At 40.7% G+C, this 14,273-nt stretch overlaps 1 protein-coding gene across 5 annotated transcripts in view; it reads right to left on the reverse strand.

Moving 5' to 3' along the window:
* LOC124155500 (unconventional myosin-XVIIIa) overlaps positions 1–14,273 on the reverse strand; it is a 730,850-nt gene that overhangs the window by 242,784 nt on the left and 473,793 nt on the right. For 4 of the 5 annotated variants that reach the window (XM_046529364.1, XM_046529362.1, XM_046529361.1 and 1 more), the window contains 7 exons: positions 8,541–8,774; positions 5,880–6,062; positions 4,036–4,246; positions 3,002–3,144; positions 2,026–2,214; positions 1,914–1,928; positions 251–395 (listed from right to left, as the gene is read on the reverse strand). In XM_046529364.1, coding sequence (XP_046385320.1) covers positions 251–395; positions 1,914–1,928; positions 2,026–2,214; positions 3,002–3,144; positions 4,036–4,246; positions 5,880–6,062; positions 8,541–8,774 — 1,120 coding nt within the window. The remainder of the gene's footprint in view (positions 1–250; positions 396–1,913; positions 1,929–2,025; positions 2,215–3,001; positions 3,145–4,035; positions 4,247–5,879; positions 6,063–8,540; positions 8,775–14,273) is intronic. The other variant, XM_046529363.1, reaches the window with a different exon arrangement.

The following is a 14,273-nucleotide window of genomic DNA, read 5'->3' on the forward strand; positions in this document are numbered from 1 at the left end:
TGTAACCAATTTTTTCTTCTAGTTACTACCTTGACATTTACCAATGCTTCACGCATGCAGGAATGAATTCCATGAATACAATGTGTAAAAAAGTGAACAGTAAATAATCTACTTAATACAGACTTGGATAATGAATTGATTAATACAATAGTGTCCACTGGTTAAGGTAAACTTAACTTAACTTGAATTATGCCTAGGAAAACCTCAAGTATTAAAACTAAAAAAAGCAATAAAATTCAAAATGAATTACCTTTGGCAGCTCCAGCAGTGCCTAAGTGGTATATGGCAGCCAACACAGACCAAATGACCTTTGCCTCTGATTCAGTGAAATTAAGCAGCGACATGGCAGTGCAGACACGGCCAAAATCCAGAGCGGCCCTCTGTCGATCCTCATGCTAACAACATAATAATATTTCATATTAATGCCTTCATTATAGGTCACCAATAAATCCATCCAAACAATTCGTTAATTAAAAAAAAGCCCTTTAAGGAAATACATTTACGGACACAAAATAAAAAGATCAACCTTAGATGGCTTATTCTTATTAGCCCTTTGGCACTATTATTTTGGTCCTTCATGAAGTATCACTCATATTTTAAACATTTTTGGCATCATATTTTGAGAAATGATTCAAATCACTTTATCAATTAGTAGTACAGTGAGTCCTCGTTTAACGTTGTTGATTCGTTCCTGAAAAAGTCGACGTTAAGCGAAACAACGTTAAACGATGCAGTGTTTCCCATAAGAAACAATGTAAAAAATTTAAATAGGTTCCTAGCCATGACCCTAACAATCCATTTCTTCGTGAAGAATCCTGAATTTCCCGGGCGAGAATCCAAGGAGGCCAATTACCGGAGCCGTAACTTTAAGCAGACTTCGTGACCAATCGGGAGACACCTAAATCAGGCCAAAACGAAAAAATCTGAATCTGACACTCGGAAGCACGAGGATGAAGGGCGAGTCAATTTTCGTGATGATATGAATTCTTTAACCCGGCGGAAATCGCGTGAAACATTCATTACCGATTATTCACTTCAGCATGATAACGATTCATTCGAAACGAAACGAATTTTCATAACGAAAAGGTTGGGAAGAAGGCATTATTTAATGAAATATAAAAACTATAAAGAAAGTATTTTAATGGCGAAACATCGATATTTTCAGTAACAGAAGAAATTTTAATTGTAAAAACTCGACCTGCAAACCTAAAACTCGACCGATCTCTCCAGCAGTTGCACCTTCATCAATTCTTTTAATAATACCAAGTTTTTGTTCTAATATCGCCGTTTTTTCTTCACGTCTGAAGAACCACCAGGATAGCCACTCTTCTTCGTGGACATTTTTTTCTGTTGGCATCACAAAAATATACGGATAAAGGGTAAATGAGGCGATAATTATTCGCTCAGATGCATATTTAACATACGCTACCCATGCCAACCTTTTCTGTCGAACGAAAATTACCAATCGCATTAATATAGTAATATTTACTATACATCAGATGCGCTTGCGTTCTATTCGCCATTCATTTTTTTTCGCCGCGCATAATTTGAACAACGTTATCGCGAAGCAATAACGACGTTAAATGATAAAGGGTTTCAATTTTTGGACAACGTTATCGTGAAACAACGTTAAACGGGACGACGTTAAACGAGGACACACTGTATGTATTTTTTTACAAATTGATGAATTACTTGCACACACATTTATTTACTTTTTGAGAAAAGTGAACTAATGGAAAAATCCCGCCTATGAGATAAAAATCATCTAGAGTTAGCATAAATATAAAATATAGATGTAGTCAAAACAGAACACTTGAAAAGACCAAATTCACACTTCTAAATCTATGACTATATTAGAGACATTCATGGAATCTTCATAATATCAATTTAAATATATCATAAGCACTACTCACCATTGCATCGCTATGCTATTGAAATAGAAGAAAAGTGTTAAAGGAATTTTGACTAAAAGTTCCATATTGAGAATAGTGAATAGAATAAAGAAGCAGGTGGTACCAAACTAACCTTTGTCATTGGAGTAATAAATATATTCCGCTGATTAAGCATCTGATAATTATCCGCACCCGCCTGTCCGTCCAGTTGCAACTCCCTTCGTAGCATTCCTTCTGCACCGGCCAGCAGTCGATAGAAGGCGTGGAAGGTTAGCTCACCTTCTGGACGACGAACAACTCTTGTCTTTTCAGGCAAAAGCACCTGCAAATAAAATATTCACATGACAACCTAATCAAGGGATTCCAACCTTCCATGAGAGATTGAGCATTAAGTACAACCTCCTTCCTGTGAAAATAGTTTTCCGTCTAAAACTATTCAGGACTCTACCCCTAACGCCATTAACTAAGAATGTACTTCCTCTTGTACTAAAATTAAGGGAAGGAAAAAGAGAAAGAACAGCCACAACTCAAGATAGATATTTGGAGGTGGCAAGTGACAACTCAGATCACTTGTATTATAAGAGAGGGTTAAGAGAAGCACCGTGTCAGCATACAATATTAGAGGAATTAGATAAATTACAACAGAAGGAGCCAAGGGAACCATGGCTTACTGCCCCATTGAATGGATGGAATACAGTAATTTGAAGTTACCTTTATACAACACTCAAGCAGAGATTGGACAGCCTTGGAAAAGTCTCCCTTACTGACAAGGATTTGGACCCAGGTCAACAGGAAGAGAAGCCTATTCTCAAGCTAGTACACCAACCCAATCCAACACCCAACCCAAATGTACCTCAATTGCAAAAGAACCCACACCCCCTCCTCTGCCAAAATATTTCTGGCTGAAGATTTAGCCACTGAAAAAGTTGCACAGTAGAATTTTCTCTGCCAATTGTGGACTTTCAGGAAGGTAATTGAAGTATTTCTAATAACTTGTGCAGTAATTACATTTTACCATGAATAAGTAACAGCAATATTTCAATTTCTTCAATGGAAAATGAAAAGGTAACTGAAATATTTTAATGGTTAATGATGAAACCAATACTAACCTGTACTGATGCTGAGGCAATCTGTCCTGACTGGTCAAAATCAAGGCTGAATATTTCAGTGAATCTAGATGCATTGGAATTCATAGATGTGCGGCAGTTGCCAAATGACTCAAGCAGTATTGAGATGGCATTTAGTTTCTCAACTGAAATTATAGATTCAAAGGCGTAATTTTAATAATATGGTTGAGTCAAGGAGAACTATTTCTGAAATAAAACAGTGATTAAATTTAAAAAAGAAGGATGAAATTAATAATTTAATCTAGCAAACCATTGAAATGTGAGATATTAGATTTCAATTTCAAGATTTTCCCATGGACAAAGAGGTGGAATATAGGCCAAAAATTTTGCTGAGATAGGACATTCATTATGATTTACAAAATTGCAATATATAATGAGATAAATTTTGCATGAAGCTATAGTTATCACGGCTTTTTTTATGAAAAGTATCGATCATTTGATGTGCATCTAACTTTGTGGAATCTTTCCATATTAAAATAAACACGAAACTTTGTGTTTTCCACAGGTTCTATTTAACATAAAACATACACAGAAAGAAAAAAGAAGCATGAAAGGGTAATCAAGTTAAAAATAAAATATCCCTTAGATAATAAGGAGATATTATTAGGTCAAAATAATGATTTAAATACACAGACAGTTCCACTTGATTTTCATCCTACATTGTACCTAAGATTCGTGCTTCAGATTCAAAATTACAAAATCCATTTAAATAGACTTTAATTTCCCTGGTAATTGAGTACACATGCAAGTTCAGATTTTTAGGGGGGGGGGAATATAGGGCACTTCCCCTTTCCTAAGAAAAAGAAAAATAACAGTACTTTAGATAAGCAAAGCATTGAAATGAATAGTTTCACATCAATTGTGATAAAAATCAGTCAATGCAAACATAAGAATCACACAATCACATGAAAAAAACATTCATTCACATTGACTAAAATACTGTTTCACATTAAAAATATAAGAATCTGCTAAATTAAAAAAATACAAGAAAATTTTAAAATTAGAATCAATTTTACCTGATAGAACTTTATTTACAGAACCCGCGGTCAGCACCAAGTAATGGAGGATGTGGCGGAAGTTTGTTGTCTTCCCCGAACCACTTCGACCAGTTAGCACCACAGAATGATCTGATCTGGTTGAAATCATTCCACGCAAAGCCCCTTGTGCAACAGCATATATGTGAGGAGGCATATCTTCAAGTTTACAACCTCGGAACATCTGAGCCACCTGTGAGAAACATGAATGCATACAATGAGTGAAGCAGCAGATAACCAGATTCACACAAGCTTGTTTCTTGCAAGTATTTTTTTTTTGTTTGAGTGAGGAAGAAATGGATTAAATAAAGAAGAAAAAATGACCAGCCTTAGATTAATGGGCCAAAATTTGCGCACATATTAGGTTCGGAGTCTCGCATAGTAGCACGGCTGTGGGGAGCAGTAGGGGCATGGGGGTTCATATTCTCCAAAATTGTTCACAAGATAGAGTCCATTATTTTTTCACTCTTCAAATGCAGTCCCAAAAATTTACTCAAACCCATTAACACTAGAACTACCGATGGAGTCATTTTGACTCCTCGCGATATATGCGATCGCCTGATATACTTTCGAATTTTGCATATAAAAAATTATTACCTTAAGTAATGTATCAATAAAAGCAGAAATAATCAGCAAAAACATAAAATAATAAGGTAGGAGTCAGTATGACTCTATTCGGTACTTCTAGGAGGGATATGAAAGCCGGTATTTCTAGTGTTAAAATAGTGCAAATTAAATTCAGTTTGACATCAAAAAGCCACTCAACGCCAATGCAAATATATTGCCCTATTCCACTGAGGTAAAATTAAAAATACTCAAACAGTAGCTGGATATCTGAAGACAGACATTTCTCTCACTTTGTTCTCTCAAGACAACTATTTACAGAGGCACCCAACTAGGATGAGAGATAAAAAGATATGAAACAAAAGTCCATAACGAGGGGAGGGAAAGATGATTAGGAGAAATATTTGCTCATCCCTCCAAGTGCCATCTACAATGAGCAAAAGGGTCTCTTAAATAAAATTCTGCTTTCATTAAATTTTTAACACAGTTCAATATCAGAGAAGAGTCACTAAGTTTCTAGGGATGAATGTAAAAATAATTTTGCAAATTGACACAGTGCCCATTGAAAATATAGTGCGTAACACGATCTAATTTCTAGGGGGAGGAGCTATACCCCCAGCACTTGTTATGTGCTTAAGGGGTAGGATCAATATCTCCCTATTCCCTCCCACTGTAGCATTCCTGGCTTTGTCCCTCATCGGTCCAAATTAAACTCTGGCTTTCCCCTCTTTCTTCCAAAATTTCCAAGATATAGATTAATTACTGTCGGGTTTGTAGCCCTTTCAGTCTCTCCATTACTACCGATGTTTTGATTGCCGAGTCGTCCGTTGTCCTCAGGGCTGGAATCCTCAATACGTCGGTAACATTGGAAAGCCTGACTTGGCTCCAAACTAGACAATAATTTAAGATCTTATTGCAAGAACCAGATAGTGACCAATTTTTGCAAAAATAAGATTTTCAAAAACATCTAAAGCCCCTAGTCCTCTTAACCAGGAGGAAATTTTTTCAGCAATAATTTCCAAATAAGTTCAGGAGACATTGAAAAAACTAACGCTCCACTCCTTGAGGACAAGAATCATTATATTTATCTCGCTTTTTTTTTTAGAAAGTTCACATTCGGTTATAATCTGATTCTTGCTCTCATGCCTTCAGTTTATCAACATCATAATCCTTCTGATTTTTCTTCAGCAATGTACTCTGTGCCATGACACTTCCCCTGAATTGCAAAATTGAAGGGATGCATCTCTAGCACGGGACCTCACCTTTTCGGAGTAGATGGCGAGGGGAGCGCAGGGGTTGATGATGAGCGTGGCGATGGGAGCGGCAGCGTGGGTGTGGACGAGGTCCGCTGCATATCGACTCCGGAGGGCGTGCAGGACGCTCGCCTCATTCAGGTGCCGCAAGGAAGCAATGTCCTCCACCATGTCCTGCTGAGGTGGATTGGCCTGCGAAGTGAAACAACACAAATGAATCACAACTATCCAACGAGGACTAGCGAAAATGTTCACAATTATACTAATTTAGCTTCTCAGCTCAGACAACAGCTCCTCTGGATCTTTTTCAACCGGTAAATCTACATTCAATATCCTCTGAAACACTTCGGTCTCGAGTGCAAGCCACTCGTAGTAGACCGACCACGCGATCCGCACCGCCGCCTATCTGCGAAACTAGGCGAGGAATTGTTAACCCTATCCAGATCCTATCTGTCCCCATTCCCCACAGAATATTTTAATTTTGGGTCGTATTAACGGCGTGAATTTTTTTAATGATGAAGTGATTTATTGATGCTAAGGCCATTTTACCTTATGGATGCATCAGTTTAAAATGGCCTCAACACCTGAATAGAAAATTCCTACTCAGTTGGACTAGAGGTTTGGAAGACGATTACTTTATCCTGTGGTCAGTGAGGCAGACATAAAATAAGTGCAGATCAAAATAAGTTCGACATCAAATTCCCACTCAAAACCCGATGCAAAAATGATTCCCTATTCCAAAGAGGAAAATTCATTTGGCATGGCATAAATTCAATCAATTATGTCCGGAAACCTGGTGCTCTGGCTAACTACATGATTTTTTCCGCAGTGAATTTGCGCACTCGTGAGAATTTGCGAGTGACTCAGCGGGAGTTGTGAGTCAGATCGAAAATAAGTTCGACAAGATTTTGGAGTACAGTACTTTGGAGCTCAATGCATTATCATTTAACATTTAAAAATGGACTAAAAAGCGATGAGCCTATTTTTTATCTGCATATTCACTCGAATTGCAAAAAATTCACGTGGGAATACGCGTTGGTCGAATGCCATAAGGATTCCCTGAATCTGACTGCAGTCCTGGTTCGAGCACAGGTTAAGGCAGTGTCGCGCACACGTATTTGAAGTTCACATTAGTTGCGATGAGAAAAATCCCCAGGACCGGGAATCAAACCACAGACCTTCCGCTTTCCGGGCCACTGCGTTATTCTCTATCCAGTTTTATGAAGGAATAAGGTTTTATCGGGTTTCCAGCCGCGTTAGAGTGAATATTTTCTCAGATTTTTCGAGGTCCGACACTTTCCTCGCTGTCAAGGAATGATCATTCTTTGATGACGAGGAATATGTTGGATCCGGAAACATTTAAGAAAATACACACTCTCACCCGGCAGGTAACACGAGAAAGCCCTATTCAGTCTATTAACTGAAAACCTACCAGATCTTTCAGGCTCATTATGAATGTTTCACGATGAAATTCGTCGTGAAAATACGAAATATTCTGTATGGCAGTACAATATTATTTATTTTATCATGAACTGGTTTAGTCAAACCTATTTTCTGGCCATCACTGAGAGTGAGAGGCATATATTTCCGGAAAAATAATGTGAACCAATTGAATTGAGTGCATCATACACACAGGGGCGTTCTGGGGTGATTGGGGGCCCTCGGCTAGGCCTAATAATGAGGCCCTCTCACAGAGGGATTCGGGGGTCCTCCCCCGGAAAAGTTTAGGACATCTCATGCCCGGAAATGGATTTGGACAAAATTCCGGCACTTAAAAACCATATTAAAGTAAAAATTAGCAAATTCGTAAGTAATATATCAATGAAAAGTGAGATTTTCACAGCTAATGAAATCTAAAAATGTATTATGGCTCTATTATCAATTTAGTGGATTTGTTTCTTGAGATTGCACTGAAATCGATAGAAAAAAACTCTACAATAGCCTTTTCGAATAATAACCCTTTCAAAAAAAGCATCGGGCTCTCTTTTATCTTCTGACAACTTTATTCTATTCATTTTTCATGTGATCTTTTTAAACTTAGCATGTTGTAAATAAAGAATATAATAAACGTGTAATTTTCTGATTAAAAAAATTTTGGTTAAAATAATCTGATTCTTTTTTATCACACCTATCGTATTGTTCATGAACGGGAAGGAGCTTCTGAGAGGATAGTTATGTAAGAGTTTAAAGAAAAGGTTAGTGAAGAGTTTGAAGAAGTGCTGGATATGGTTGGCGAGGAGAAGCAGCTTTTAGATGAGATACGGAGGAGACAGAAGGTATGGATGGAAGGAGTACTTAGCAGGGAGGGGATGTTGAAAATGATGTTAGAGGATAGAATGTTATAACATATAGGGAAACGAGGGAGGGGAAGGAAAATAATAGGATTTTTAGATAGAATGAAAGGGAGTAGGCCTTACAGTGAATTGAAGAAGGCAGTGCTGGAAGGAAAGGGAGGCTCCCAGATCACTCCTTTAGTACTCCATGGAAACCTACCTTAATCGGTAGAATACTGTAATAATAATCGTATACGCTTCGCGAGCGTTGTGGGGGTGGGAAGGCCCTAAGCTCAGGGCCCTCGGCGGTCGCAAACCAGCCGACCTGGCGAGACCTCCCCAGCATACACACATTTATTTAATAACCCGAATACATATCGTCGTGCACTTTTCTCACCTTCTCGACGTCCTCCTCGTCGACGAGCAGCTGTTCGCCCGTGGCCTCGACGAGCACGCGCACCTTGCCCTCGGGCACATCGCCGCCGCTGGTGCTGCCCCCATCGCTCCCGCCGCACACTGACGAGGACGAGGAGAGGCGGCGCACGGCGGTGAAGCCGGCGCGGTGCACCAACCACGCACGCTCCGCCTCCAGCCACGCACGCTCACGCTCACACTGCTCCTCCGACCGCGCCTGCAAACAGAACACAAGGTAACATTAATAATGACACTCTTTTATTCCCTCATGACGTTGAGAGATCCACGCATATACTGTCAATTATTGCTAACAGAACGTTTACAAAAGAGTTGCTTATAGGCCGACGTTTCGATAATTACCTCTACGATTTTGTCCTAAGGACGATGGAAGAGGTGGCTATCGAAATGTCAACCCATAAGCAACTCACCCGATGGAAAACCCGAGAAGATATCATCAGTATCACACGACAGGAAAGAGCAAAATCATAAAGCATTCACAAAGAATTTAACACACATAGGTATACGAGGTGCATTAATAAAATATCGGGATTTTTTTTTTGTTTGAAAAAAAATGTTAATTTATTCGTCTACATATCTCCTTTAATATAAGCCTCCATTTCATAACCGTTTCAAAAACAGTCCAAAACCCTTTTTTCCATGTTTTCAACTGCTTTCGATGTGCTGGAGCGCTCGTCATTTTCAACGCTAAAACAAGGCCGAGACGATGCGATAAGACGGGCAGGTGTTAATGAAAGCCCTCGAAGAGTCATATGCGTCAAAGGATTTTTCAATCATCGCACATCCGCACGAGCCCACAGTCCGCCTACGGACGTTTCGGCGGCGGAGATCGCATCAAGTGCTCAGCGAGAAGTGATTCGCGTCCGCAGCGGCAACGGCCGGGCGCGAGACGCGGAAGAGGGAAGGCCACCGTGGGCAGCGGCGAGCGGAGGCGGGATTCCTCGCAAGGCAAGCGAGGCCCTCCCCCTCTGCCTCTCCCTCCGTGGGATTAAGACCGTGGAAAGAACAACAACAACAGAGCGAAGACGTGTGGGGGGAATCGCCTGCGGCGGCGGCGGCGCTCGTCAGGGTCGCGCAAAAAATCACCCAGATCGTGATGAAGAGAGGCTGCGTGGCGGCACTCGCCACATCCAGATAATGGACAGGCGTAATTAAAAGAGGGTGAGGGGGGGAGGTTGCTTCGGACGCCGCGGCGGGGAGTGCGTAAAGGAGGGATGGCCAAGGGAGGAACCGGTCCATTGAATCGACTGCCGATGAACACTAATGCATGTAGCGTAGAGTGGTCGTATTACAGAGAACGAATCGACCCTCTCGTCTTCTCGAGACAGATTTGATGTTTTCCCGGCGAATAGATTGCGTCAAGAGTTCTCGGGATTGTTCACGGGTCAGGAACTGCATTATTGCCGACGCGACGCGATGTCCGACTCGGTCATCGCCCGCGGGGCTATTGAGCGTCGAGTGAGAATTCGGTTTTTTTTTTCAAAATTAAAAGGTTAATTTTCATACAGCAGTTTAGATGTGCATATTTACATAATGAGGTATCAGTGGCGCGTCCAGGATAGGGACATGGTAAGTGGGGGTTAAAATTCCAGCAGTAGTGGGGGTCGGAAAAAATTACCATTCTATCTAGTGTAAATTGGATACCCAATGGGGGGAGGGCTAAGGGGACTATAGCCCCTGTATAGTGGCGGATCTATGGGGGGAAACCTATGGGGGCTATGGCCCCCTCAGCCCCCTTAGCTTTCCCCCCATAGATCCCCTTAGCTTCCCCCCCCCCTCATAGATCCGCCACTAGGTGGTATTATAGCTATTTACAGTAAGGTACCAGTTATAGGAAAACCTTTCCCCTTCAGGACATGTTAAAAATTCTTTGGGAGCTCGTAGAATTTTGATCTAGTGTCGCGTGGCTTCTAATTGGCCGTTGCTATAGGATAGTAATAAATGACTCTAATCCATTTATAGAAAGATTTATATATATATTCACTGATAGAGAGGCTCCTTCAAATGACTTCTACAATTTTCCGACCTACTTCCACCACGTTTAACGTTCCGCCGATCGCGTATTCTTCGAAACCAAATTACCAGTCCTGCCTTTTCATAGACAATTCTGGTACGTGGACACTATCTTTACGGCTAATGTTAGTAATGTGGCCACATCATGTAAGAAAAATCGATCTTGATATTCGTAAGTGTCCTTTTGATGAACAGTACACGATTTGGATCCTCATTACAAGCTGATAGGAATGATAGTTGAATAGATGAAAGAAGGGAGAAGTATATCTCGAAGTAATTTGATTAGGACCCCGCAGCTTTAAGTCTCCCCCGATAAAGAGATTATAGTTATAGTTACAAGAAAAAGAAAGGTTCGATGCATTCCATAATGCAACCGCTCTCCGATTCATACGTTATTAATCAGAGGCCAATTTTTTATGCTTCCCCACAGCATTCCTTCAATCGATTCCTCTCTCTTATTTAACACCTACTCAGCCAACAATCGCTTCTTCCAGATAACCTAAGAGCCGAGTCAGTTCTTTTAAAACGGACCGCCCAAGTTGTCCAATAAAATTACTTCCACACGAACGCTTCCATCCTATTCACACTCTCCAATATCAGTATCTATGCTTCTCCCCCATAAAGCGCTTGGCTCCACTCCAGACATTTCGCCAGCGTCTTCTGCCCATTTCATTAAAATCTCTACGCATAATGAGTCTATTTCTAATAACAAACGCAACTTTTGTAAGCTCTATTCTCATCCTGACATCATTTCTTCGTCGTCCGCTTTCCTTTAGCGTAGTTCATCTACATCTGCATACACACGAGCCCCGCAGGCCGCCTCAGTAGGCGTGTGGCGGGGGTTGTTATGACAATTTAACAATTGGACTTAAAAATTGAAAAGGAGATGCTCTGACGAAGTTCCGCCTAGAGTTTACTTAAATCCTTTATTGTTTGGGGGAAAAACGAATTTCCATACATAGCCGTTAGGAAATATATCTTTTTAAAAATTATAATCGTTTCTGTCGCACCAGGAAATATAGTCGGATTGTTATATGATGTTCTCCCAGTGGCGGATAAATATGGGGGGCGCAGGGGTCGCGCCCCCCATTGTGGGGCTGTCCACATTGCAGAACATGGCAGAACCACAATGAAAACATTTTTAAATCATAAGATAGCATTGTCTTGTGCGTAAGTAAAATCAGTTTAAATAAAACTATCTTAAATTTTGCGTGTAACTTGATCGTTTTTCATTACGATAAAAACACAGGTAGCTAAAAATATATTTTGCGCTCCCTCCCTTCAGTTCTTTCTGCATGTGTTTCTGTGCTCTTCGTGTCACTCTGAAAGATATCTTTTTTAAATTTCTCAAGCAGTCTAAGCCAAGCTCGCAGCCTACTAGTATCTTGCGGCTCCCAGACTAATTCGTTTAACATCTGTGTAACGCAATAACACTTCGAAGAAAAACGGACGAGAAGCCCAAACAAGTAAAATTTTTGTGGTTACTCAACTTTAGATTTAGCCTCCACACTAATTAGTTCCCCAAATGAACTTGAACTTCACGATAAATGTAGCGGGGCGATCTTTGGTTCACGCACGAAACTTCTCGTCAGCGAGAGGAAGGCGAAGAGGCAGCGTGCAGATCGTGACCGCCGAGTTCGGAGGCATTTCGCACTCTTCCGATCGTGAGTGAAAACGACGGAGGCTGCGGGAAGGACGGTCGTTTCTCCCGCCAAGGACAGTACCAAAGGAGCGAGATGCTTCCCAATCATTCGGCAACGCGATTGATCACCACTTTTAAAAATACTTTATTGTCTGGCATGGGCACCGACGAGTTGGGCTTTAATCCTTTTCCAATTATGGCCTCTTCAACAATGATAGCGTTTCATCAGATGCTACGTATAGAGCATATTTATGTATGAGAGCGAGGCTTGGACGGTGACGGCAGCAGATAAGACAAGTGTGGCAGCACTCGAAATTTGGTGTTACCGAAAAATTATGAAGATAAAATGAATTGACCGTGTAAGTAATGAGGAAGTGCTGAGAAGAGTGGGAGAAAAGAGAAGCCTCCTAAAAACCTTATGCAGAAGACGGGACAACTTAGTTGGACACGATATGAGACATGATGGCCTAATTAAAACAATCGTAGAAGGGCATGTAGAAGAGAAGAAGGGAAAAGGATGGCCCCGAATGAGTTATATAGGACATGTTATAAAGGATGTAAAAGAGAAGAAATATGTAGCTATGAAAAGATTAGCTGATAGGAGAGAGAAATGGAGAGCTGCGTCAAACCAATCTTAGGATTGTTACCTAATGATGATGATGGGTCATATTTTGCACAAATTGGAGACGGTAGCACGTAGCATAGTCACAACCACGGCGCTTCAATATGTTTCAGTTTTTTATATTATTTAGATCAATGTTTGGAAATATTGAAAATGATAAAGAGTAAGTCAAAACCAACGTTGGCTAAATAAAAACCAGCGGAACACGTGAAAGTATAGCATATGTTTAAAGGATTTAATAAAGAAAAAATATGTCACTTTGAAAAGGCTAGCGGCTAGGAGAGCGGAATGGAGACCTTCGTCAAACCAACCTTAGGATTGTTGACTTAGGATGATGAACATTGAGAGGTATGTCTGATATTTTATGACTTACTTGGAGGAAAGGGTATTGGCAGGTAAATTCATGCAAACAACCTAGGATACGGAATTGGTTACACAAGCAGGACGAAGGCATAAAGAAAATAGAGGCTCCATACCTTTGAGCACTGAGGTTTTAGTGAGACGCTTACGGTTAGCTAGAAACGAAGCTATAGCCATAAATTATTTCTGGAGGAAGGAGGGCTGGAGATCACTTAACGAAAGGGTGAGTTTCAGGAAGACTCTTAAGGAGGACTTCTAGGGCTTACCTAGAAAAATTTCTAGGGGAAGGGTGCGAAACCCTGGACTTAAACCCTATAGTCAGCTTGTCAGGGAATAAGGGAAAAAAATCATCATAATTCAAAAATCTTACGATTAGTATGACGCTGGTCCCTATTACACCCTCTTATCCGCTAGCCTTTTCATAATAACGCATTTCTTCTGTTCCACATGCTTTATAACGTAAATCCACATTTCAAATGCTTCCACTTCTATGCACTCGTCAACGTCCAAGCTTTGCTCCCGTGAAGAAACAAATAAATAAATTACGTAAGGAAAAGCATAAGAAACTGGAGTTACGGACTCCTGAAGCATTTAATGACGCACGAGAGCCTGATTACGATGTTATTAGAAGGATAGATATAGAGAAACACATGATGAGAAAAAATGCAGGTTAAAAGCCAGATTGTAGATTGCTTCAGACCAATCCAAAAGATGAATACGACAGAAGAAGAAAAAGGTGTGAATGAAGCATGTAATAAAAAGGTTCTACCAGTCGCGTTCACCATCAATCGTGAGATGGGCAACACACTCATTACCACAACGTTCAACACCCTCGGCGGGAAGAAGAAGACAAAGAATGCGAGACTCTCAAGGATGGCTCGCATCAAGATCCAATTATGAAGGCCGCGAAGTCCCTCGCACGATACCACCTGCCGATAAGGCCGAGAGAATAATGACAAGAGATAGAGTGGAAAAGTGTGAGACACACTTTTCCACTTTGGCTCTTGGATCGCATTCAAAGAATAGCCACAAACCTGCAGCCCCGTGAGATGTGACTGCTA

The sequence above is a fragment of the Ischnura elegans genome, chromosome 3 (assembly GCF_921293095.1).
Source record: "Ischnura elegans chromosome 3, ioIscEleg1.1, whole genome shotgun sequence".
Lineage (NCBI taxonomy): Eukaryota > Metazoa > Arthropoda > Insecta > Odonata > Coenagrionidae > Ischnura > Ischnura elegans.